The sequence below is a fragment of the Amblyraja radiata genome, chromosome 8 (assembly GCF_010909765.2).
Source record: "Amblyraja radiata isolate CabotCenter1 chromosome 8, sAmbRad1.1.pri, whole genome shotgun sequence".
NCBI classification, from domain to species: Eukaryota; Metazoa; Chordata; class Chondrichthyes; order Rajiformes; family Rajidae; genus Amblyraja; species Amblyraja radiata.
The window spans coordinates 12,516,241-12,541,567 of record NC_045963.1 but is presented as its reverse complement, the minus strand read 5'-3'; the positions used below and the strand labels follow the sequence as shown (position 1 = coordinate 12,541,567).

General features: G+C 40.4%; 1 protein-coding gene across 12 annotated transcripts in view; it reads right to left on the bottom strand.

The window, feature by feature from the left end:
• Nucleotides 1–25,327, bottom strand: part of ccdc88a (coiled-coil domain containing 88A) — a 157,628-nt gene that overhangs the window by 97,499 nt on the left and 34,802 nt on the right. For all 12 annotated transcript variants that reach the window (XM_033025183.1, XM_033025185.1, XM_033025186.1 and 9 more), the window contains exons 4-7: nt 23,780–23,849; nt 8,192–8,250; nt 3,637–3,720; nt 2,693–2,833 (exon numbers count right to left, since the gene is read on the bottom strand). In XM_033025183.1, coding sequence (XP_032881074.1) covers nt 2,693–2,833; nt 3,637–3,720; nt 8,192–8,250; nt 23,780–23,849 — 354 coding nt within the window. The remainder of the gene's footprint in view (nt 1–2,692; nt 2,834–3,636; nt 3,721–8,191; nt 8,251–23,779; nt 23,850–25,327) is intronic.

Sequence of the window (25,327 nt, the reverse complement as noted above, 5' to 3'; positions counted from 1 at the left end):
GAACAAGTTAGGTCTTTATTATTTGGGAAAGATAGAGGGTAGTGATGTTTTCTTAAGGAACTATTTACTGGCAGTATCTCGTTCCATTACAGAATTGAAAACCATGGGGCTGCTGGCACAGAGTCCCCATCTCGACTTTCCAATCCATTCTGTGAAAGCGGGGGACTGGGATCTTGTAAAATCGTGGAAGGAAGAAAAGTTGAAACCCCGTTGACCACGGAAACAGCAGTGCGGACAAAAGAAAAAGGGTGGACACACGCAGTGCGAATAAAGGGACTGGTGGAACCTCCGGCTGAGGAGGAGTGGACAGTAAGACAAGGAAAGAAACCACTGACTCTGATCTTTGAGAAAGAGCGATTGAAATAAGAGATAAAATGCAGTGCTTGGCACTTGTGCTAATGATGGTAATCACTGTAAGTAAATGTGGACTGGATCAACTACCTATATTACAATCAACAACGCTTTATAAATTACACTTGAGATGCAGTTGAAGGATTAGCGGAACAACTGACAACTACCAGCCTAATGGCCTGGCAAAATCGCATGGCCTTGGACATGCTAATGGCTGAGAAGGGAGGGGTGTGTGTAATGTTTGGGGAACAATGTTGCACCTTCATCCCCAACAACATTGCTCCGGATGGGTCAGTGTCAAGAGCCCTAGCAGGTCTCACCTCCCTGTCTATCAAATTGGCCTTCAGAACACAGTATGACCAGCGAGAGGAGGATAGGGAGGCGAAGAGTCTGCTGCTAGCACTAGAGAAGGAAGAAATAGTATAAATCAAAAATTGCGTAGCAAAAGAAAAAGGGTGGATTGTGAGGAAAGGGTTAATAGGGATAGTTGATTTAGACTAGGACTGAAATATAGCTGAGGAAGAAATAGTGAGCTTTCAGCACGAAAACCAGACTGCGCTAGGCTAGATAGTAACAATAAAAGAACAGGCCGAGACTTTCAAGATTGAGAAATTAACAGATAAAAAAACTTCAGCAGAAGCCTTTAAGGGAACTAGGGCAAAGGGGAAAAGGACACTCTGTGTGCTCTATATCACACATGCGTAATGAGAAACATGAATATGAAGACAACGCCCACTATGACAAGATGCCTCATTTAAATGCACATGCGATGCATGATGTAGGAGGTAACTTTGACATTGAGAGGCGTTCCGAGACGTTCTCGTGGGAATGTAAACCTTAGTGCTCTGATTGGAAGGAGCCTGAAGGGGAGGAATAAGGGTGTGACAATTGTAAACTGAAATGAATAAAAGTGAAGAGCATCTCCATCCTCGTCGTGTCTCTAGGGGGCGATAGAGAGAGACACCCAATTCTGCAGAATTGAAACTTGGAAAATAAAGAACTTCTTTGTCTGACTTTGTCTCTAAAAGCGTTGTGATTGTGAGAACACATTTATATCTCACAATGAGCTACTTCCAGAATCACGGTTTTTAAACTTAATTTTGAGATTGTCACAAGCAAATGTCTTAAGAGTACATGATAATCCAAGCTGGCTGTTGTTCTTTGAGCCTTTCAATGCACCAGCTGGAAATCCACATCATAATGAACTTATTGGTCAAGGCTGCCAAGTAAGGAAAGATACATTTGTGTAGAAAGTGGACTAGCATTAGCACTCAACTAATTCCTTGTCATTAATTTCAATGTTCGATCACCAAACTGATTTTAGACCAGGAAAAGCACTTGTGTGTCCTGTGACTACTGCTTGGTTCCCAGAGATAATCCACTTTGCAGCTTTCGATGCAGTCCAATCCATAGCTAATAAATACTCATTTTACATATTTAACCTGACAACCTTGAATGGGGAATAGTGGTTGGGAATGTCAGCATTCCTGCATTGTACAGGTAATGCATGTTCCACGTAAATGATCTCAGATGTAATCAGACCTGCCTGTGTTTAGTCCTTAAACTTTTCAAGTTCCATAATCATATGTCTTTTCAACAAATTACACAATCAGACAATAGTTAAGGGAGGGTGAAATAAAGTCAGAAATATAGACAATAGACAAAATGCAAAATCAAAATGAAATACAGTCTCACCCAAGCAAAAACCCAATGTACCTTTCAGAAACTAATAGTAAAATGTCTCCTGCCTCGTCATTGTGTCTTTGATACGTCACATAAATAGCTCTTCTGCAACACTTTCACCCAAAGTTTAAATAATCAATAGCGCAAGGAAATTCCTTGCCTAACTACTTAAAACGAGGAATACATTGATCTATAAACCTAGTTTGTATGTGTCCAAACAGATTGCCATAACACCTGGACAATTAATCAGAAAAATACATCATGAAGCTTTGTGATTCAAATCTACAATAGATCACACCAAAACCTACTCTGTGTCCAACCGATTCAATTTATATCTAAAGAATCAGTACTACCAAAAAGACAAAATGGAATTTTAGTCCTTGAATGAAGAACAAAGTTCAATATTTCCACTGTTAGCTCTGAACTGTTTTGTTTTAACACCTAGTAAACACCACACCATCAATAAGTAAATAAATAAATAAATAAAGACTGATAAAGATTGAATATAATTAATTGATAATACTGACAAATAAATACAAAAAGTTATGGGAAAATAACTGAGAAATTGAAAATGTCTTGTGAACTTAAAATAATGCTTACTTTGGCACATTTAGTCAGATTAATTACAACGTTTTTAGAATCATGATCCTTTTTGTACCTCACATTTTTCGTCTCTTTCATCCACAATCCTTTTCAGATGAACTGCCAATTTTCTGAAGGAGGAATTAAGATCCTCACGGGAGATGTCAGCTAAATCCACCCATTGCATGTCAAAGACATTCTCTTGATTATGAGTCACCTTCACAAGAGGAAATACGGAATATGATTTTCACAATGATCCAATTGTGTACAGGAGCATTTTTATGAATAGCAAACAAAAGCACCCTGAGCACAGAGATAAGCCAACTTCTCCCAACAATTTTCTGTCATATATTCTGTGAAACCATATGAAAATAAAGTTTTAGAAAACAGACTGAAAATTTGTTTTAAGCATTGCTCTCCTCATTTTTTGATACTGCATTCTACACTAGAATACAACAAAATACGATTAGATTAATTTGCCGTTTACCTACAATTAATGCATTAACGAGGGAATGTATTGAGAAATCCAAAGAATATACACACTTAAGCTCTCAACTACCAGTTCTCAACCATTAGCTGCTATGTCTTTACGTCCCTGCCATGAATCCAAAATTACCAGGAAAGAGCACTGAAAACACAAATGCAGCATGTCACACCAAACTAGCACAAAAAAAAAGCATGGAAATGAGTCTCAAACTTAAATGCAGTAAAACCCAAGATAGGTTATTCAAGAGTAATCTGATAATAACGCATTTGTTTTACATCCACTCACTGTAAGTACTCTAAATTAATGAACAAATTTGTGGATGATTTAGACTGGAGCACATTGAAGTCAAAATACTCAAATTTGCCAGTTAGGGAAGACAGTATAGCAACTACAATGATTTATACAACCATTCTGCATTCTTCCCTTGTTCTCTAACCGCAAAATGTCCAGGTCTCCTAAACCGCGGACCGACAAAGACTTTATAGTTTCCAGATTGCAATTAAAATATTATGTACAGTATTTCTGGAACATACCTCTTGAATATGAATTGCGACAGCAGCTTTTGTATCAAAATCAAGATTTTTGATCCTCTCAATAAATTCTTCTTTTCTTTCACACTGGAATAAATAAAATTACTGTGACCATTAAATCCTTTATCGAGACAAGTAGTATCTGACACAAAATGGAGAAATTTATTTTTCTGCAATTTTGAGGAAACAGAAATGATGATACAAATGATGATAGTGACCTATTTAACAGATTGAAAAGAAAACACCCAGAGTTCCAAGAAACTGAATTAAATCAGGCAAGGTTTATTTTTATGGCATGAAAGAACAATTTCAACTCCACAGGACCATTCAGTTCTCATTCTGACACTTGTCATGGCAGAGGCGCCTCCCACTGGTACAATTTGTAAGGAATCGGACAAGTAAATTTATACCATGTTTATTCACTGGTAGTAGTCATTAAGCATTCAGCTAGATCATTCAGTGACAGTGCTATCAAGGCATTTTTGGTGAAAGGCATTTGAGAACACACCCGGAATTAGCTCTGTACCCTTTTTGTGCTAAGTGATTCATTCGTAGTGTGTGTCATCATTAATTGAAAGGGTGACATAGGTGGTAATCAGGAAGGTGATTCCTTTGCCATGTTGGCCCTGATGTTACGAGACTTCATGAAGTCTGGAATTAACGTAGAAGAATCACACAGCCACTCCCTACTGTCTGCATACCACTTTGCTGCAGTCTTAGTGGGTCTGACTGATCTAAAAATAATGGTAGAAGTTTCCAACACAAGGTATAACTCTTTTAAAGTATGATCAAACCTGGTTGTTACACAGTCTGGCCTGTGGTAAAGCTCACCCAGTTTAGACACCAGAGCTTAGATGGTTGAGCTCAATGGCCTGGGAACAACTTCATATCAGAATTTGGTATCAAGGCCAGCTAGTTTTATCCTTTTGGTTTCAAATTAGTGGTTATGATACAACAATGTAGCTGGCTAGGCAATTTTAGTGAGCAATTAAGGGTCAATCATATTGCTACACGTCTGGAAGGACATATGCAGCAAATTGAATTGATTGGCAGATTTTTGTCTCTTAAAGATCATTAATGTTTTGAGCAAAAATCTGTTAGTTTTGTGGTGATCATCACCAAGACTCCATGCCACTCTTGCTCAAGGCTGTTGAATTTGAAAAATGTGTGCCAGTGCATAAGCAGGTTAAAGAGAGATAATTCTTTTTAGCAGGGTATTCAAAATTCAGGGAAGAGATCTATTGGGGAATACATGGAAAAAATGTTTTATGGAGAAACTCGCTGTCCTTGTGGTGGAACCAATAACGGCTTTCAAGATAGTCATGGCAGAGGAATAAGAAAGAATTGTACAGGTGTTAGCAAAAAATAATTTGCAGCAGTTAGGACCGGCAGAATTGCTTTGAAGGAGCCAGTATTGATTCCATGGGTCAAATGTCCACATCGATCTCCAAATAATTCTGCAGTTCAATGGTAATTCCTCAACCTAGAATACAATGAGTACCCTTGTTACTCTTAGTGGTTAATCAATGTGGAGAAGCACACATGCATCAAGTTGAGAAGTAATGATAGTGCTAAAGAATAGATTTATGTGCCTGTTTAACTTGATGCCATGAGATTTCATGGTCAATGTTGAGGACTCCCATGGATGTGTCATCACAGTCATAAACCTTGGATGGATCTGTCATGTTGATGTAATAGGAAAACCCATGGATTATGACAAAAGCCCCAGTTATATCTCTAGGGTATACTTCTAGGAGTGTGACTGTGGCTTGAATAATCAATAAGACACGTTGCCATCTTTAGAGACGTATACAAACATGCATTGGAATCAAGAGCAGGCGTAGGCCATTTGTTTCCTGAATCTGCTGCACTACCTACTAAGATGATGGATGATTTATCTCCAACAAAATATTCTGTAGTTTGTTCACTAGTAACTCCCAGTCCTGCAATGTCACCACTAAGGAGGAGAGATACTCATGTACATGCGAAAATCACGACCTGCAGGTTCTCCTCTTTGTCATTCACCATCCTGACTTTCTACTTCTCCAACACTGGAACATCCACTCGAGCATTATTATGGATGTACCTTCTCATGAAGGACTGCAAAAATTTAAGGAGACAGTATGCCATGCTGTTCTCCAGGGCTTTAGAAATGACCTTGCCACCTGTGCCAGATTTGAAAAAAATGTACGAAAAGGGAAGTATGTTCTGAATGGATCTACAAAGGTTGCATCCAATTAAATCATGTATTGAGTGTGCGTTAAGCAATGTCCATAATAAAATGGTTCAAATGCTTTTCATACTAACTTGGCATCCATTATATCATTTTAAAATCTAACAATCAGAACTATCCACAAGCCTTAATGAAGTAAAAAGGGCAAAAGGCAGTGATGTTAATGTTGAGAGATAACCAAAAGCACTTTATGAAATTGTTATGGAGGCTTTTCGTGACAGTGATAAAAGCAGAAAGGAGGATTTGGGAGAATTGGGCTGAGATGACTGAACTCAGTGTCATCAAATCTGAAGAGGATACAAAGAGCAAGCTGACTACAATACAAATTGCTGGAGCAACTCAGTGGGTCAGGCAGCATCTGTGGAAGGAATGAAAGAGTAATGTTTTTGGTCCGGACCCTTCTTTAGTCTGAGGAAGGGTTCCAACGCCAGACACCACCTATCCATTCCTTCCACAGATGCTGCCTGGCCTTGTAATTTATTCTTGCACTTTGTGTTTTAGGTCATAAGGTCACAAGCGATAGGTGCAGAATTAGGCCATTCGGCCTATCAAGTCTAATCCGCCATTCAATCATGGCTGATCTATCTATCTCTCCTAATCCCATTCTCCTGCCTTCTCACCATAACCCCTGACAGATGTTTTATGCAAACATCTACAGTTTCTTGTATCTCCAAGATCAGTACAATAATGGGCTAAAAGCTTTGATTGGGGGAACCAAGATGGATGGAATTTTTGGCTGATTGACCTGTAAATTGTATTTTTTTTATTTGAGACAGAAATCTGGGGATAATTGGTAATAGACAAGAACAAGGATGATTGCAAGAGGAACATAACATTGGATAGGAAGGCCATTGTATTTTTGAATGACATTGTTGCATTGAGTTAGTGGAATGAACAATGAATACCTTGATCCCCAAAGTAATGCAAGCATAACCATGTTTCAGCATTTGTGGAAAGAGATAAGGAATGATACAGCAAATGTGAAATTAACCATTCTTTTGATGGATAAGATTTAGAGTTTGAAATGTCAGGTATATACATTATTGTATTCAGTTTCAACATGCAGCCGAGAAAGAAATAAACAAATATATTGAAAATGTAATACATGCTATAGAAGATAAATGTCTGATATGAAAATGTGAAATTTTGGCAAGAGCTGAAGAAGGTCTGCTCGCAGTTTCCTTAATATTTGGCTATGGGGATCCACATTGGATCATTCGCATCCTTATGTCAAAAAAGCATTTGCCAAATGAGAAGATATCATAGGTGGCAACAGTACGTAAACAGTCAACAATGGCAGCTTTAAAACCAGAATTTAACTGGTGTTAAACTTGATATTTGCTGTACTGGCTGAATGGCCAACTATTCTGATTCTCTTAGTATCAATAATTGACAATGTTTTTCCCATTTACCAAGTTTTGTTAGATAAAATCGTGTGATACAGCCAACAAAGAATCACAAAATAATTACAGGCATCTCGCATTTTCGCTGGGGTTACGGGCTTGAAAAACAACATGCAATTCAAATAATGCCAGTTCCTGCACATGACTACACTACCTATTGAAAAAAATGAAGGTAAATCACATCATACATTATAAAGCTTTCTCGAGCATAAAACTGAAAATTACGTGGGTAGGCTCCATAATTGGAAACAATACCCCAAAGGCAGGTGCATCTAAACATACAGTATATCTTTATGGCTGCAGGGTAATCATTTGAGTTTTCTTTCTGTTAAGCAAAGCTGAACTTACAAGATAACTTGTTAAGCTGATGTGTAAGTTTGCCAGGCATTAACTTAAGCAAGTTATTCCCAAAACAGGAACACAGGCGGGCTATTCTAAAAACTGGTAAATCAAGCATACATGAAACGCCTGGTGCCTGAATATGGATACATTCGCCAGAAAAGCAATGGCCATAACGATCCACCACATGGTCCATTTATATTTTTCTGAAGATATGAAAATAGGAATGACATAATTTGGCTTTGTTGCCACCAATGAAAATTTAATTGACAATACAGTAAGGAGGTATGCATGTTTTCATCTGGTGTGACTTGCTATAAAATATTTCGTTTTGTTTATTGCCACGTGTAAAGGTAGAGTGAAAAGCTTTTGCTTATGCAGAATATTCTGGTTCACATCACACTAAAAAGAGCTTTGCCTTTTTGAAATTTTTCCATGGTAGAACAGGCAAGGAATAGAAACCCATCCCAGCATTACTGGAGGCCACAAATAATAAAGGATATTAACTTTTAAACAAATTTCAAAACCACACTAAAGAATGGTGTATTTTAAATTCCTAAATTAAGGAACAAAAATCACTGACCTGAACCGTGCAACCTAGTAGAAGCAGCAGAAGCTTCTTCATCTCGTTAATTCCACACTCTGAAATAGATCAACCACCTCTGTAAAACCACATGTATCAAACTTTGTGGGGCAAGTTCAAATAATAGGCTGCAAATAAATTGCCATTTTGTTGAAAACTAGTGTTAACTGTTATACAATAGGCTTGATGGAAAAGTAATCAAACATTCCTCGGCAGATATGCAGTGATTACATCACAATTATTAAAGCCATAACACAAACTGAATACCACGAAATGCTATGGCCATTATTTGACTTGCAAAATTCAAGTGAGAGAGAAAATAAATTCCTATTTTGCCAAAAACAGCACCTCTTCTAAGAATGCAGATTATCATTGTAAACTATTTCAATTTTGTGACATTGACAAGTATTCTCAAATTTCTAAAGGCCTGTGATGAAATCAATTACTGCCCTTCATATTCCAAATAGGAATGCTCCAACTTTTTATCATGACGGTATTTATAATCCAAGCCATCATTTTCTTTACCTCAACGGTCATATTTTTCTGCATGTTTTTGAATAATTTCCAACTTAACTTCAAGATGCTCAAATACACCTGAAGCAACCCAAAATCATGGTAGCCCAAATTATTGGCATTGAAGGATCAAAAGGCCATGGTCCAAAATGGTTGTTGGCCATTCTCCATGTGCAACACTAACCCACACCATCTACTTGCCATGCAGTGACCTCAGAATGCATACAACTATCATTTGATGCCATACCCACAAAATTGTACCAAGCACAAACTTCTTTCCTTCATAGCTGGTCACCATCAGTCTTTATTATCTTCAGCAATCCTCTCCCACCTTCCACCCCATCAATTGACAAATCAATGCAAGCAAACAAAGCCAACAGGACAGGCCCGTCATCCCACAACTTCAGTGCCAAACTTAATGCCAAGTTGAATTAATCTCCACTGCCTGCCCGTGATCCATATCCCTCCATTTCCTGCATATCAATGGACCTAACTAAAAGCTTCATCAATGCTACTATTGTAACTGCTTCTAACACCACATGGCTTATGAGAAGTAATTCTGACATATTTTGTCAAGAGACTGGTAAACAGAATATTTAACTTTTTCCATATACTAAATATGCATAAATCAAGAGGATACCATACCATACAAACAAAAATATTATTCAGCAGGAATCTGAACAAGCTAATACATTCCCCCATATTTCCAAAACTACCCGATCCATATTAGCATGGAAAAGTAAATAAATACAAAATTTCAGTGCTCAATACCATTAGATAGCTTTTCCAACAAATTCCACTCGTTGCAGATTTTCTGTGAGAGTAGGCAGAGAAGTGGCAAATGGAATATAGTGTAGCAAAGTGTGGAGTCGTGCATTTTGGTAGTAGGAATAAAGGTGAAGACTATTTTCTAAATGGGGTGAGAATCCAGAAATTGGAGGTGCAAAGGGACTTGGGAGTGCAGCTGAGGGATTCCCAAGAAGTTAATCTGCCAGTCGAATCGGTAGTAAAGAAAGCAGACTTAATGCTAGCATTTATTTCAAGAGAGCATGTATACATAAACAGAGATGTAATGTTGAGGCTCTATAAGGCACTGGTAAGGCTGTATTTGGAATATTGCGAGCAATTTTGGGCACCGTATCTGAGGAAGGATGTGCTGGCTCTGGAGTGGATCCAGAGGAGGTTTACAAGAATGATCCTAGGAATGAGTAGGTTAACCTATGTTGAGTGTTTGTCAGCACTGGACCTGTACTCGCAGGAGTTTCAAGAAATGAGGGGGGACCTCATTGAAACATGCAGAATAGTGAAAGGCTTGGATAGATGTGGAGAGGATGTTTCCACTAGTCGGACAGTCCAGGACTAGAGGTCATAGCCTCAGAATTAAAGGATGTTCTTTTAGGAAAATGAGGAGAAATTTCTTCTGTCAGATGGTGGTGAATCTATGGATTACTTTACCACAGAAGGCTGTGGGGGCCGTCAGTGGATATTTTATTTTTTTATTTTTTTTATTTAATATTTTTATTAGAAGCAAACATATTATGGTAAAGTATAGTTACATATTATAGTAAAAAAAACTTTTCATATACATCAATCATACATTATTAAAATGTTCAATTGTCGATTCATTCTGCTTCTAGTGTTTTTCTATGTAGATAGAAAGAGAGAGAAAGAGAGAAAAAAGAATTACAAATATCAAAAAAGAGAAAATGTGGAATGAATTACTTATAATACGTCATTGGAGATAAATTCGTAGATTATAAAGTATAACTTTTCATCTAATCCTGAGTTCAAGCTTCAGTTGGGTTTCTGTGCCGGGCCAATCTAACCCATCAAATAGTTAATGAATGGAGCCCATATTTTAACAAAAGGTTCTTGTTTGTCCATTAAGACAAGTCTAATTCTTTCTAGATGTGGGGTCTCTGACATTTCCACAATCCACATTTTAAGTGTGGGGGTTATAGGGCCTTTCCAAAAATTTAATATTATTTTATCCCGTTATTATACTGTAGTCGAGGAAGTTTCTTTGGCTTGTTGTGAGTGTTAAACTTTGTTCTGATATTCCAAGTATTATTAATTTTGAGTCTGGATCCAATTTAGTATTAACAACTTCAGAAATTATTCCAAAAATATCAGTCCAGAAAATTTTAATTTTTGTGCAATTTGCAAAAGTATGTGTTAAATTGGCCTCTAGATGCAGACATTTATCACAAATAGGAGAAATATGTGGGAAGATTCTATTTAGTTTTATTTTGGAGTAATGTAATCTGTGTAAGACTTTAAATTGTATTAAAGCATGTCTGACATTTAACGAGATTTGATGTATATGTTGTAAACTTTCGTACCAAATATCTTTCGTTATAAGATGACCTAATTAATTTCCCATGTGTATCTATATAGTTCTATCGGTGGTACCTCGTTGTTTAAGAGGGTGTTATAAATATAAGCTATTAATTTTTTAGTGTTAGAATGCTTATTCAAACATTCATCAAGAATTTCTGGTTCCCTAGTCCTATAAACTTGTGTATTAGATTTAACATAATCTCTAATTTGTAGATATCTGAAGAAATTATTTAAGTGCAGTCCATAATTCTGTTGTAACTCTTGAAATGAAAGAAAAATGCCTTTCCTATAAAGATGTCCAATCTTTTTAATTCCATAATTTTTCCATTGTGTGAAACCTTTATCCAATATGGATGGCTTGAATAAAGGATTGTTTACAATGGGAAGACATAGTGGTATAATATTCAATTTTAAAGCTTTTTTTAATTGTTTCCAAATTCGTATTCCACTATGTATTATAGGGTTTTCCTTATAGGTTTTTTTGTGCAGTTTTGTGGGAGGTAAACAGTCTTCCTTTTCCATCCCTAACCAATCTGGTTGCTGATCCATTTCTTCCAGCCAGAAATTCATGGACTGCCCAGAAATAAAACAAGAAATTTGGCAAAGCCAAACCTCCATTTATCTTTGACTTGCATAAATGTTTTTTTACTTATTCTATGATTCTTATAATCCCAAATAAAGCTTGTAACAATGGAATCGACTTTTTTGAAAAAAAATTTGGGATATATCATCGTGATTAATTGAAATAGGTACAGTAGTTGCGGTATGAAGATCATTTTTAGAGCATTAATTCTACCAAGCATTGAAATGGGAAGTGTTTTCCAATACTGAATATTCTTATGTAGTTTATTCAGTAAGGGTGGAAAATTTAGTTTAAATAAAGAGGTATATGTCTTAGTTACGTAAATTCCTAAATATTTAAGTTTATCTTTAACTATTTTAAAAGGGGATTGTTGTAATGTATGTAAATTGAGTTTTGTTATTGGCATGATTTCGGTTTTATCCCAATTAATTCTATATCCTGAAAACTGACCAAATTGAGTTATTAGATTTAATAGATTTGGAATACTAGTTTCTAACTTTGTAATATATATTAATACATCATCTGTATATAAAGACATTTTATTCCTTGTGTCTCTAGTGTTGTACCCGTGTATTTCTGGATGGGTTCTAACGCTTTCTGCTAATGGTTCAATTGCAAGAGCAAATAATAGTGGGGATAGTGAACATCCTTGTCTACAACCTCTAGAAAGATTAAATTTAGTTGATAACATTTGGTTTGTTAATATTCTAGCTGTTGGGTTAGAGTATAACAATTTAATCCATGTACAGTACTTCTCTCCCAGTTGAAAATTTTCCATCACCGAAAATAAATATGACCATTCTACCTGGTCAAATGCTTTTTCAGCATCTAGCGAAATAATTGCTAGATCTGCATTAGGAATTCTATTTGAGTATATAATATTGAATAGTCTTCTCAGATTATAAATAAGTGGATATTTCTAAGGTAGAGATAGATAGATTCTTGATTAGTACAGGTGTCAGAGGTTATGGGGAAAGGCAGGAGAATGGGGTTAGGAGGGAGAAATAGATCAGCCATGATTGAATGGCTTAAACTTGATAGGCTGAATGGCCTAATTCTACGTCTGAAGAAGGGTTTCGGCCCGAAACGTCGCCTATTTCCTTCGCTCCATAGATGCTGCTGCACCCGCTGAGTTCCTCCAGCAATTTTGTGTACCTAATTCTACTTCTATTTCTACGTCGAGGATGGGGGGAGGGACAGAGGGATGTAAGGGTTACGTGACGTTAGATAAATCAATATTCATATATTCACTCATATTCAGACTTGATGATAGTTTCAGAGTATCTTCGCTCATTCCACCTTGGCCAATGCAATCTCCCGGTTGTCAAAAACTCCCCTTCTCTTTCTGTCCTGGGCCACCTCCACTGTAAGAGAGGCCAAATGCAAATTGGAGGAACAGCACCTTATATTTCGCTTGGGCAGCTTACAATCCAGCGGTATGAGTATTGATTTCTCTAACTTCAATGTACTGTCCTTACTTCCTGTCTAATAATGTAGTCATTTACTCTACACCTCTCCACGCCGGCCCTCTTCGGCCCTTGTTCTCCGGTGAGGCCCCCCCCGGAACAAGGGCTGAAGAGGGCTGGGCGTGGAGAGATGTAGAGTAAATGACTACATACACCACGGGAAGATGCAACGGCTTTGTGTTCGGCTGGAGCTGGATGGAAATCGGGGGTTACGTTGCGGATGTGGCTGTGACGGGAATGGTGGCCCAAGCCTTTAGCCCAGGATGGCCTCGCCGGAAGGCCATGCCTGGCCATATCGTTTGGACGAATGGCACATGGCACAATTTGTTCTCCAGAACAAATCAAGAAAAAACGATTTTTTTAACATCTAAGAGTTGAGCACTGTTCAGGAAAGCCGCTATGTAGCAGAAAACTGAGTTTTTACACGCTTCTCGAACCGCGAATCAGGGAAAATTCACAAGGTAGGGGACTTTTGAATTCCGCGGTCTTTTGAGGTTGGAAGTTCGTGTCTATTCTATTTATAGCCGTGTGGGATTGCTCAAAGGTGCATGACGGTAAATTACTCCAATAATCGGGACACGGAATTTTTGCAAAAAAACGGTGAGATTTAAATTTTATGAAAAATAGAGGAATTTTTTAAAGAGTGATAAATATTTTTATTATTAATACCTACTGTTTAATAGTATTTTCATTTCAGAGAGACCCCCCATTAAATAAATATGCCGACGAAATTTCACAAGTAACCATCGGGACATGCGGTTTTCGGGGGGGGGGGGGCATAGAACATTGGGGGAAAAAAATAACACTGTATTCATTTAGGGTTAAACTTTATTTATGAGGATTATGTTTATTAACAATAGAGAAAATTAAGAAATGGGATAGAATTATGGATTTTCCTTATATACAGCACCAAAGTAGCGGGACACCAAAGTAGACACTTACTGAAGAATTACCCGTATCCTTCAATATCCCTTTGTTCCTCAAAACTCCCTCGAGTCGTACCATTCAATTTATGTCCAAGCATTCCAAGTCCTCCCACATGCACCATATGGCACTTACCATGATTCATTTAAATCTGCCATTGCTCTGCCCATTCTACCAACTCATCAATATGATCCCGTAGCCAAGGCCAACCTTCATGATCAACACCATCCCCAATTTTCATGTCATCTGATAACATACTAATCATACCTTTAACATTCACATCAAATCATTGTTTACAACAAGCAGAAAAGGTCCCGGCACTGATCCTTGTAATGGTCACTGCTTTATTCACAACAAAATGTCCACCATCATATTCTGGCTCTTTTTACCAAGCCAATTATACATCCAATTTGTCAACATACCTTGGGTCCCATGAACGCTAATTTTTTGGACCAAGTTTGGATAGAACAGGTTATTTTTGAATGTGTACTTTTTGCATCATCATCTACTCAAGCTTCATTGCTCAAATGATTCAATCCTTTAAAATATATTGATACAGAGAAACCTTCAACAGTTTTACACGTTCTATATATGTAAATAAAATTAACCATAAAACAAGAGATCTCAAATACAACCGAAGAGACAAAATAGTAAAATTAAACTTTTGTGTTGCTTTTTCCTGGCCTACTACACCAAGAATTTCAAGGTGTTTAAGAAGGAACTGCAGATGCTGGAAAATCGAAGGTACACAAAAATGCTGGAGAAACTCAGCGGGTGCAGCAGCGTCTATGGAACGAAGGAAATAGGCAACGTTTCGGGCCGAAACCCCTCATCAGTCTGAAGAAGGGTTTCGGCCCGAAACATTGCCTATTTCCTTCGCTCCATAGATGCTGCTGCACCCGCTGAGTTTCTCCAGCATTTTTGTGTACCTAAGAATTTCAAGGTACTGGGAAAATGCCATCAATGCTGTCACCACAATTAAAATTTACTTTTAAGGGCAAGCAAACTAACATCAGCATCCTCTCTCAGTGCAACGTCCCCTGAACCTCTAGTTGTGTTCATGTTGGATAAACAACTTCATTTGTATACCCAAACCAAGACTCAAGCTTCTAACCTGATCTTCATGGAAAAAGTATCAGACTAACAGAGGAAGAGAGCCATGTTCAAAGTCTCCCTGATGAAATGCAAACATCCCCATCGACTCAAGAATCTCTGGTCCACAACCAGTCCACATGGAGCAGCAGCATTTAGGATGGCATTCAGAACATTCAGGTGATGCATCAGGAGGACAGTGGCCTTACATAAATGGTGAAAGAGTAGACGAGTTCTTAAAATACCACATCACATTGGGATCAATTTCCTTAATTAAATGCCTGAAGATGTTTTTCACTCAAAAGGTCACAATATGGATTTCATTTCCTCAAGGGCAGATATAAACAAACTCTTCAGAGGTAGATACTCGATGAACAATTGTAAGCAAAATATTATCCTCAGAGGCTACCAAGTCTGCGGCTATCTGTTTCATCATATCTTTGTATCAGGAGGCAGTAGTGGCAATACAACTCGAGGTGGTGGAAGGGGAGTTGTCGCTGGTGTTCAGATTATGATGGTGGAAGTAAATCAGGGCTTAACAGAGGCCAGGAGGAGTTTATAGACGTTTAGGTGGGGCACAGAAATGGGGATTCTAAAACTAGAGGGCTTGCGAGAGAAACATAGAAAATAGGTGCAGGAGGCTATTCGGCCCTTCGAGCCAGCACCACCATTCATTGTGATCATGGCTGATCGTCCCCAATCAATAACTCATGCCTGCCTTCTACCCATATCCCTTGATTCCACTAGCCCCTCGAGCTCTATCTAACTCTCTCTTAAATCCATCCAGTGATTTGGCCTCCACTGCCCTCAGTGGCAGGGAATTCCACAAATTCACAACTCTCTGGGTGAAAAAGTTTTTTCTCACCTCAGTCTTAAATGGCCTCCCCTTTATTCTAAGACTGTGGCCCCTGGTTCTGGACTCGCCCAACATTGGGAACATTTCTCCTGCATCTGGCTTGTCCAGTCCTTTTATAATTTTATATGTCTCTATAAGATTCCCCCTCATCCTTCTAAACTGCAGTGAATGCAAGCCTAGTCTTTTCAATCTTTCTTCATATGACAGTCCCACCATCCCAGGGATCAATCTCGTGAACCAACGTTGCACTGCCTCAATCACAAGGATGTCCTTCCTCAAATTAGGAGACCAAAACTGTACACAATACTCTAGATGTGGTCTTACCAGAGCCCTATACAACTGCAGAAGAACCTCTTTACTCCTATACTGAAATCCTCTTGTTATGAAAGCCAACATTCCATTAGCTTTCATCACTGCCTGCTGTACCTGTAAGCCAACTTTTAGTGACTTGTGTACAAGGACACCCAGGTCTCGCTGTACCCCCCCCCCCCCCCCCTTACCTAATCTAACACCATTGAGATAATAATCTGCCTCCTTGTTTTTGCCGCCAAAGTGGATAACCTCACATTTATCTATATTATACTGCATCTACCACGCATCTGCCCACTCACTCAACCTGTCCAGGTCACCCTGCAACCTCCTAACATCCTCTTCACAGTTCACAATGCCACCCAGCTTTGTGTCATCCGCAAACTTGCTAGTGTGGCTCCTAATTCCCTCTTCCAAATCATTAATATATATGGTAAACAGTTGCGGCCCCAACACCGAGCCTTGCGGCACTCCACTCGCCACTGCCTGCCATTCTGAAAAGGACCCGTTCACTCCTACTCTTTGCTTCCTGTCTGTCAACCAATTTTCTATCCACGTCAGCACCCTACCCCCAATACCATGTGCTCTAATTTTAGTCACCAGTCTCCTGTGCGGGACCTTATCAAAGGCTTTCTGAAAGTCTAGATACACTACATCCACTGGCTCCCCTTCACCCATTTAACTTGTCACACCCTCAAACAATTCCAGAAGATTAGTCAGGCATGATTTTCCTTTCATAAATCCATGCTGACTTGGACTAATCATTTTACTGCTATCCAAATGTCCCATTATTACCTCTTTAATAATTGACTCCAGCATCTTTCCCACCACCAAAGTCAGGCGAATGATCTGTAATTCCCCGTTTTCTCTCTCGCTCCTTTCTTGAAAAGTGGGATAACATTAGCTATCCTCCAATCCACAGGAACTGATCCTGAATCTATTGAACATTGGAAAATTATCACCAATGCGTCCACTATTTCTAGCGCCACCTCCCTGAGGACCCTGGGATGCAGACCATCAGGCCCAGGGGATTTATCATGCTTCAGTCTCATTAGCCTACCCAATACTATTTCTCGCCTAATTAAAATTTCTTTCAGTTCCTCTACCCCTCAGAACCTCTGTCCTCCAGTACTTCTGGGATATTGTTTGTGTCTTTCTTAGTGAAGACAGATTCGAAGTACCTGTTCAACTCTTCTGCCATTTCCTTGATCCCCATAATAATTTCACCCATTATCTGCCTTCAAGGGACCCACATTTGACTTTGCTATTCTTTTTCCCTTAACATATATAAAGAAGCTTTTACTGTCCTTCTTTATATTCCTGGCCAGCTTCCCCTCGTACTTCATCTTTTCAGCCCGTATTGCCAGTTTTGTTTCCTTCTGTTGTCCTATGAAAGTTTCCCAATCCTCTGGCTTCCGGCTACTCTTTGCTCTGTTATACAGGTGCACAACCTTTTATCCGGAGTTCCGGAAACCGAAAAGCTCCGAAAACCGGACATTTTTTCCAGGATGTCGTCTGCACTCCAAAGCTCGCGTTTGGCGCCAAACTTGACCCGAAACGACCCACGGTCAACCCAGGTCTGTACTACTGTAGCGGCTGCCTCCTCCCCGGAGACCGGGGAGACACTTAAACATCTGTAAATCATTGCTTAAATGTTAGTCAGTTAGTTTGGAGGGCTTTTATGTGAAGGGGGGGGGGGGGGGTGAAGGGGGAAACTTTAATTCTTAGTCCCCTATCTGGTCGGAGAGGCGGGGAGCGGGCAATGCCTTACCGGGTCGCCGTGCAGTAAGCTCCGGACGCTGTGGCCGCCGACTCCCAACATCGCGGAGCTGGGGCTGCGGGCGTCCGGCCACGGGCGGCGCCGGTTGTAGCTCCGACCCCGGCAACTCTACCCCTGGCTGCGCGGCGCTCCAAATCCAGCGCTTCCCGCGGCCGGACGCCCGCAGCCCCAGCTCCGCGATGTTGGGAGTCGGCGGCCACAGTGCTCCAGAGCTTACCGCACGGCGACCCGGTAAGGCATTGCCCGCTCCCCGCTGGTATCCCAGCGCTGTGGCCGCCGACTCCGAACATCGCGGGCGTCCGGCCGCGCTGGATTTGGAGCACCGCGCAGCCAGGGGTAGAGTTCGCCGGGTTCGGAGCTCCAACCGGCTCCGCACGCCGCCGGACGCCCGCAGCCCCAGCTCCGCGATGTTGGGAGTCGGCGGCCACAGCGGTCTCCGGGGAGGAAGCAGCCGCTCCAGACTTTTCAAGCCGCCCGCGCTACCTACCTAATCTACGCTAAAAATCTTCCATTCGGAAATCTGAAAAATTCAGAAATCCGAGAAGTGTCTGGTCCCAAGGCTTTCGGATAAAAGGTTGTGTACCTGTACATCTTTTCTATTAGTTTTATTCTTTCCCTAACTTCTCTTGTCAGCCATGGTTGCCTCCTATTCCACTTAGAATTTTTCTTCCTTTTTGGAATGAAATGATCCTGCGTCTTCCGGATTATGCCCAGAAATTCCTGCCATTGTTGTTCCACCGTCATTCCTGCAAGGATCCGTTTCCAGTCTACTTTGGTCAGCTCCTCCCTCATGCCTTCATAGTCCCCCTTTGTTCAACTGCATCACTGACACTTCCAATTTAACCTTCTCCTTCTCAAATTGCAGATTAAAACTAATCATATTATGATCACTACCTCCAAGTGATTCCTTTACCTCTAGTTCTCTTTTCAAATCTGGTTCATTGGACAACACTAAATCCAGAATTGCCTTTTCTCTGGTCGGCTCCATTACAAGCTGCTCTAAGAATCCATCTCGGAGGCACTCTACAAACTCTCTTTCTTGGGGTCCTGAACCAACCTGATTTTCCCAGTCTACCTGCATATTGAAATCCCCCATCAGCACCGTGGCATTACCTTTGTTACATGCCAGTTTTAACTCCTGCTGCAACTTACACCCTACACCGACTATCCCCGAGGGGAGAAACTTAGAGTTTTGAGGGCCAAGTGTTTCATACAGAGGGTGGTTTTATATGGAATTAGCTACAAAAGGTGGATACAATTAATGTTAGGAGGACATTTGGATAATTACTTGGAGAGGGAAGAAATAGAAGGATGTGGGCCAAATGTAGGAAATTTGGAGTATAGTGTGCAGCCCGATTACAGGAAGGTTGTAGAAGCTTTGGAGAGGGTGCAGTAGTAGGTTACCAGAATGCTACCTCGGGTAATTATAAGGAGAGGAAGGACAAACTTGAATGTCTTCTCTGGAGCATCGGAGGCTAAAGGGAAGGCCTGATAATAGTGTATACAATTATGAGAGGCGGAGACAGGGCGGAATCTTTTTCCCCAGAGTGGAAATGTCAAAGCTAAGCTTTAAGGAGAGTGGGGCAAAATTTAAAGGAAGAATTGTGCAGAACAAGTTTTTTTTTAAACAGAGAACAATGGGTGCCTGCAATGCACTGCTAGGGGTGGAGGTAGATATATTAGTGGCTTTAAACAGGCTTTTTTTGGATTGGCATATTGATATGCAGGGAATGGAGGGATAAGAATCACGGCAGGCAGATTAGTTTAATCTGGCATAATGTTCAGCATGGACATTGTGGGCTGAAGAGCCTGTTCCTGTGGTGCACTGATCTATGTTCTAAATAGGCTTAGCATAGACAGGCATCAAGGTTAACATAGGTAGCTGAGGCCAAAGGTTCTGTTTCTGTGCTGTACAACTCTACGACTCCAATTATCTTTACTTCAGGATAGGTAGATTACATAATGTTTCACTGACATGGAGCCCTGCTCGGACTTAATCTATTGTATCGTTCAACTTTCTGCAACACCTCAGGAAGGTTGCAGATTCAGCAGAATTCGCCCTTTATTTAGAAACAATGATCAATTCGTGCAGTTATAAAATGCTACCTTTCAATGTTATGTTGATGACTTAGATTCCAAATTAAATAGATTTTAACCTTTATTCAGAATAAAATCTGATAAATCAGAACAAAAAACAAAGTGCTGGGAGGAACTCAGCAGGCCAGGGACAGTCAGTGTAGGGAAATGGACAGATGACACAATAGGTAGGGACCGTATAATGTCATCTCCCTATTCTCTTCCTGCACTTTGTATTTTGTTGAAGATTCAGGAGCTGCAGTCTTATGTCTCACTGATAAAATCAGACATATCGTTATCCCTGATGAACTTAAGGTATTTTATGCACACTTTTGAGCAGAAGGACAACAAGGCGGTGATATCTGTCCCATCAGACACGAGTGAGCCTTTTCCCAGGGTCATTGTGGCAGAAGTTAGATCGGCCTTCCAGAGTCGCCCATGGAAAGCAACTGGCCCGGATAGAATGTGTAAGGAGGGACTGCAGATGCTGGTTTAAACCTAAGATAGACACAAAAAGCTGGAGTAACTCAACGGGACAGGCAGCATCTCTGGAGAGAAGGAATGGGTGAAGTTTCGGGTCGAGACCCTTCTTCAGACCAGATAGAATCCCTGGCTGTGTCCTTAGGAACTGCACGGACCAACTAGGGGGAATGTTCACGGACATCTTTAATCCGTATTCCGTTCTGAGGTACCCACCTGCTTCAAGAAGATCACTATCATCCCAATGCCAAAGAAAAACAGGATCTCATGCTTCAATGACGACTTTCCAGTGGCCTTGACAGACACCATCATGAAATGTTTCAAGAGGCTAATTATAGCACACATTAAATCCAGCCTACCAAGCAGCCTTGATCCATTCCGCCACACCAGATCCACAGCTGATGCCATTTCCCTGACCCTACACTCATCCTTGGAACACCTGGATAAGAAGGACACCTACATCAGACTCCTATTCATAGATTACAGCAGTTTTCAGTGCTATTATCCCAACCCAGCTAATCTCCAAACTCGTGGAACTTGGAGTCAGCATTCCTCTCTGCAACTTAATCCTCAACTTCCTGACCAACAGAGCACAATCAGTGAGAATAGGGGACATATCGCCCTCTCTGACAATCTTTAATATTGGTGCCCCACAAAGATGCCTTCTCAGCCCCCACTATACTCCTTATACACTCGTGACTGAGTAGCCAAAAACCAAACCAATTTATTTTTACAAGTTCGCTGACGACGTTATCTTAAGTGAGCTGGATATCAAATTATGACGAGTACAGGAAGGAGATTGAGAACCTCCTAACCTGGTGCCAAGATAACAATCTCTCCCTCAATGTCAGCAAGCCAAACGAGATTGTGATTGATTTCATGATGCGAACAAGTTCATTCAACCCGATATACATTGATGGTGCCGAAGTAGAGATGGTTAAAAACTTCAAGTTCTTAGGAATAAATATCACCAGTACTTTATCCTGGACCAGCCACATTGAAGCTCTAGCCAAGAAAGCACACTAATGCTTCCACTTCCTTAGAGGTCTTGGGGAAGTTCGGCATGTCCCCAACAACCATCAGAACTTCTACAGATGGCCACAGAAAGCATTTTATCGGGATGCATCACAGCATGGTTTGGGAATACAGGTACACAACCTTTTATCCGAAAGCCTTGGGACCAGACACTTCTCGGATTTCGGAATTTTTTGGATTTCGGAATGGAAGATTTTTAGCGTAGATTAGGTAGGTAGCGCGGGCGGCTTGAAAAGTCTGGAGTGGCTGCCTCCTCCCTGGAGACCGGGGAATCATTGTAAATCATTGCTTAAATGTTAGTCAGTTAGTTTGGAGGGATTTTATGTGGTGGGGGGGGGGTGAAGGGGGAAACTTTAATTCTTAGTCCCCTACCTGGTCGGAGAGGCGGGGAGCGGGCAATGCCTTACCAGGTCGCCGTGCAGTAATCTCTGGAGCGCTGTGGCCGCCGACTCCCAACTTCGCGGAGCTGGGGCTGCGGGCGTCCGGCCGCGGGCGGTGCTGGATTTGGAGCGCTGCGCAGCCAGGGGTAGAGTTGCCGGGGTCGGAGCTACAACCGGCGCCGCCCGCGGCCGGAAGCCCGCAGCCCCAGCTCCGCGATGTTGTGAGTCGGCGGCCACAGCACTCCCGAGCTTACTGCACGGCGACCCGGTAAGGCATTGCCCGCTCCCCGCCTCTCCGACCAGGTAGGGGACTAAGAATTAAAGTTTCCCCCTTCACCCCCCCCCCCCCCCCCTTCACATAAAAGCCCTCCAAACTAACTGACTAACATTTAAGCAATGATTTACAGATGTTTAAGTGTCTCCCCGGTCTCCGGGGAGGAGGCAGCCGCTACAGTAGTACAGACCTGGGTTGACCGTGGGTCGTTTCGGGTTAAGTTTGGCGCCAAACGCGAGCTTTGGTGTGCAGACGACATCCTGGAAAAAATGTCCGGTTTTCGGAGCTTTTCGGTTTCCGGAACTCCGGATAAAAGGTTGTGCACCTGTAGTTCCATACAAGACTGCAAGATATTGCAGAGTTGTGGACATAGCCCAAACCATCACGCAAACCAGCCTCCCTTCCATTGACTCCATCTACGCTTCAGGCCACCAGCATAATCAAGGACCAGTCTCACCCTGGTCACACCTTCTTCTCCCCCCTCCCCCCAGGCAAGAGGTAAACAAGTTTGAAAAATCATATCTCCAGATTCAGGGACAGTTTCTTCCCAACTATTATCAGGCAACTGAACAGTCCTCACACCAGTTAGAGTAGTCATGACCTCCCACCTGTGAACTATCTTTAATCGGACTTTATCCTGTGCTAAATGTTCTACCCGTTACCCTGTATCTGCCATACACTGTGGACGGCTAGATTCCAATCATGAATAGTCTTTTCTTTGATTGGATGGCAGGCAACAAAAAGCTTTTCACTGTACCTCAGTACACTTGACAGTAATAAACTCAACTAAATGCCATTGGAATTCACTCAGGTTGCAGTTATTCCTTGCAAATCTGAAACCAGCATGAGACTCAACAGAAGGAAATAAATTATTGGGATAATTTGTTGGCTGTGGCGCAGCGGTAAGAGTTGCTGCCTTACAGCATTTACAGCGCCGGAGACCCGGGTTCGATCCTGGCTACAGGTGCTGTCTATACGGAGCTTGTACGTTCTCCCTGTGACCGCGTGGGTTTTCTCCGAGATAATCGGTTTCCTCCCACACTCCAAAGACGTTCAGGTTAGCAGGTTAATTGGCTTGGTATAAATGTAAATTGGCCTTACTATGTGTAGGATAGTGTTAATGTGCGGGAATCGCTGGTCGGTGCAGACTCGGTGGGTCAAAGGGCCTGTTTCTGTGCTTTGTCTCTAAACTAAACTATATAAAGATATTTTTCTGCAAGAAGAATATTACTAGTTCAGTCAGATTTAATATGAGTGACAGAGTCAACCTGAGTGAAATTGTTCACTAAAACAAAGATTTGATTGATAATCATTTTGGCAACCGATTGCAACACGTTGCTCATATCTATAACTAAAATATTGTCTTCCTGCCAGAAATCCAATAAGATGAAGTACCTTTCTGAAAAATGAAATTTACTATTTCAAAAAATCAGTTTTAAGTAAAATCATTATTATTCAAATGTTTAATTAAATAACCCACCTGAAAGAGGGGTGCGGCCCAGGACAAGGACATTTGGAAGAGACATCATAATGAGCTGCTGTAGTGTCTCCTGTAGATTTCAATAAGTGTTAATCAATTTACATAGTAAGTAAATTGAAATACAATAAAAAACAAATTCTTAGGAATCCCCTGAATTATACCATTCTTTCTTCAGAGTCAATATTCAAAAACAACTTTGATATTCTAAACAGCAATTAAAGAAAACTCAATTGGGACAGTATGAGAAAAATATTCAGTAACGGGCAGAGCACTTAAAACAGAAGACAGCTATAAAATTACCATTCTAATTAAATTGCAAAAATATAGATATTTTATGCAACTCTATGAATTTGTTTTAACCAAACAAGCCTTGTTAAAAAATTACAGTCTCAAAATTGAAAACATAATTGTCTGTCAGAAAATATGTGACTGAGTGAAAATATATGTTCCACTATTAAATTGCAAAAAAATATTTTGATCTGGTGAATGGCACCATTAAATAAACTACACATGGAAAAATAAACAAGGTGCAGATTTTGCAGAAACTAATGAAAACCAATTGAAAAATCATCATACTGCATTATCAAGTGGCATATTGAATCATGATTGATCCGTGTGATAATGGACTAATATGTGGTGCAATCCGAAGTACAGAAGCCTGAAGGAATATTAAATATTATAAAATCCAAACTAAAGTATTATAGTAGCTCAATTACTTTTGGACGAGGCGTTGAACCAAACCCATGTTAAAATACCCCTTGTTATCTTTTGAATCCCAGTTTTCTGAACAGCTTTTACCTCTCAACTACTAATGATTATCCAATCTATCATCTTGTTGCTCTTCTGAGGGAAGTCTCAATGTGATCAAATTGGGCTCAGTGCTTCTCTGCAAGTGACACAACTTCAAAAGGTATATAAATGCACATAAAGCATGATTGTCATGTAAGCCATCAGCATCAATTACTAATATCAGTTTAAAAATGCCACCCAAATAGTTATAATGTATTTAACCCAGAGTTGTGCTCCTTTAGTGATGCATCTGTGGAAAAAGCGCAGGAGATGAGACCTGGATTACAGGGTAGATCTGCTATTATCATACTGAATACAAGCCAAGGACAAGCTTGAGAAGCCAAGAGACCTGTACCATACTCCTGTTCTTGGTACAATAATTTTTATGTGAAATTTATTTCAGATAAAATGTATCTTTGTGAAGCTTTACAGCAATTTCAAGGAAATATCCATTATATTGAAGGTCTGTTCTCATTATCTTAGAGCTACATATTTGGGTTTTAACGGGGCTAGACAGTCATCTGAATATTAATATTACAAATTTGCACGTAAATTTATATAAGCAACACTGATTAAATAAAATTACATTGCTAATATGCATTAAATAAAACAGAGCCCAATAAAACCTACTAATTTACAGATACACACAAATTCAGACTTCCCAATATTTCTTATGACCATCTTTAGGTTCCATAAAATGTGCCAACTTATGCTGAAAACAAATTAAACAACGTAATTTGGGGGTCCCTTCTTCACAAT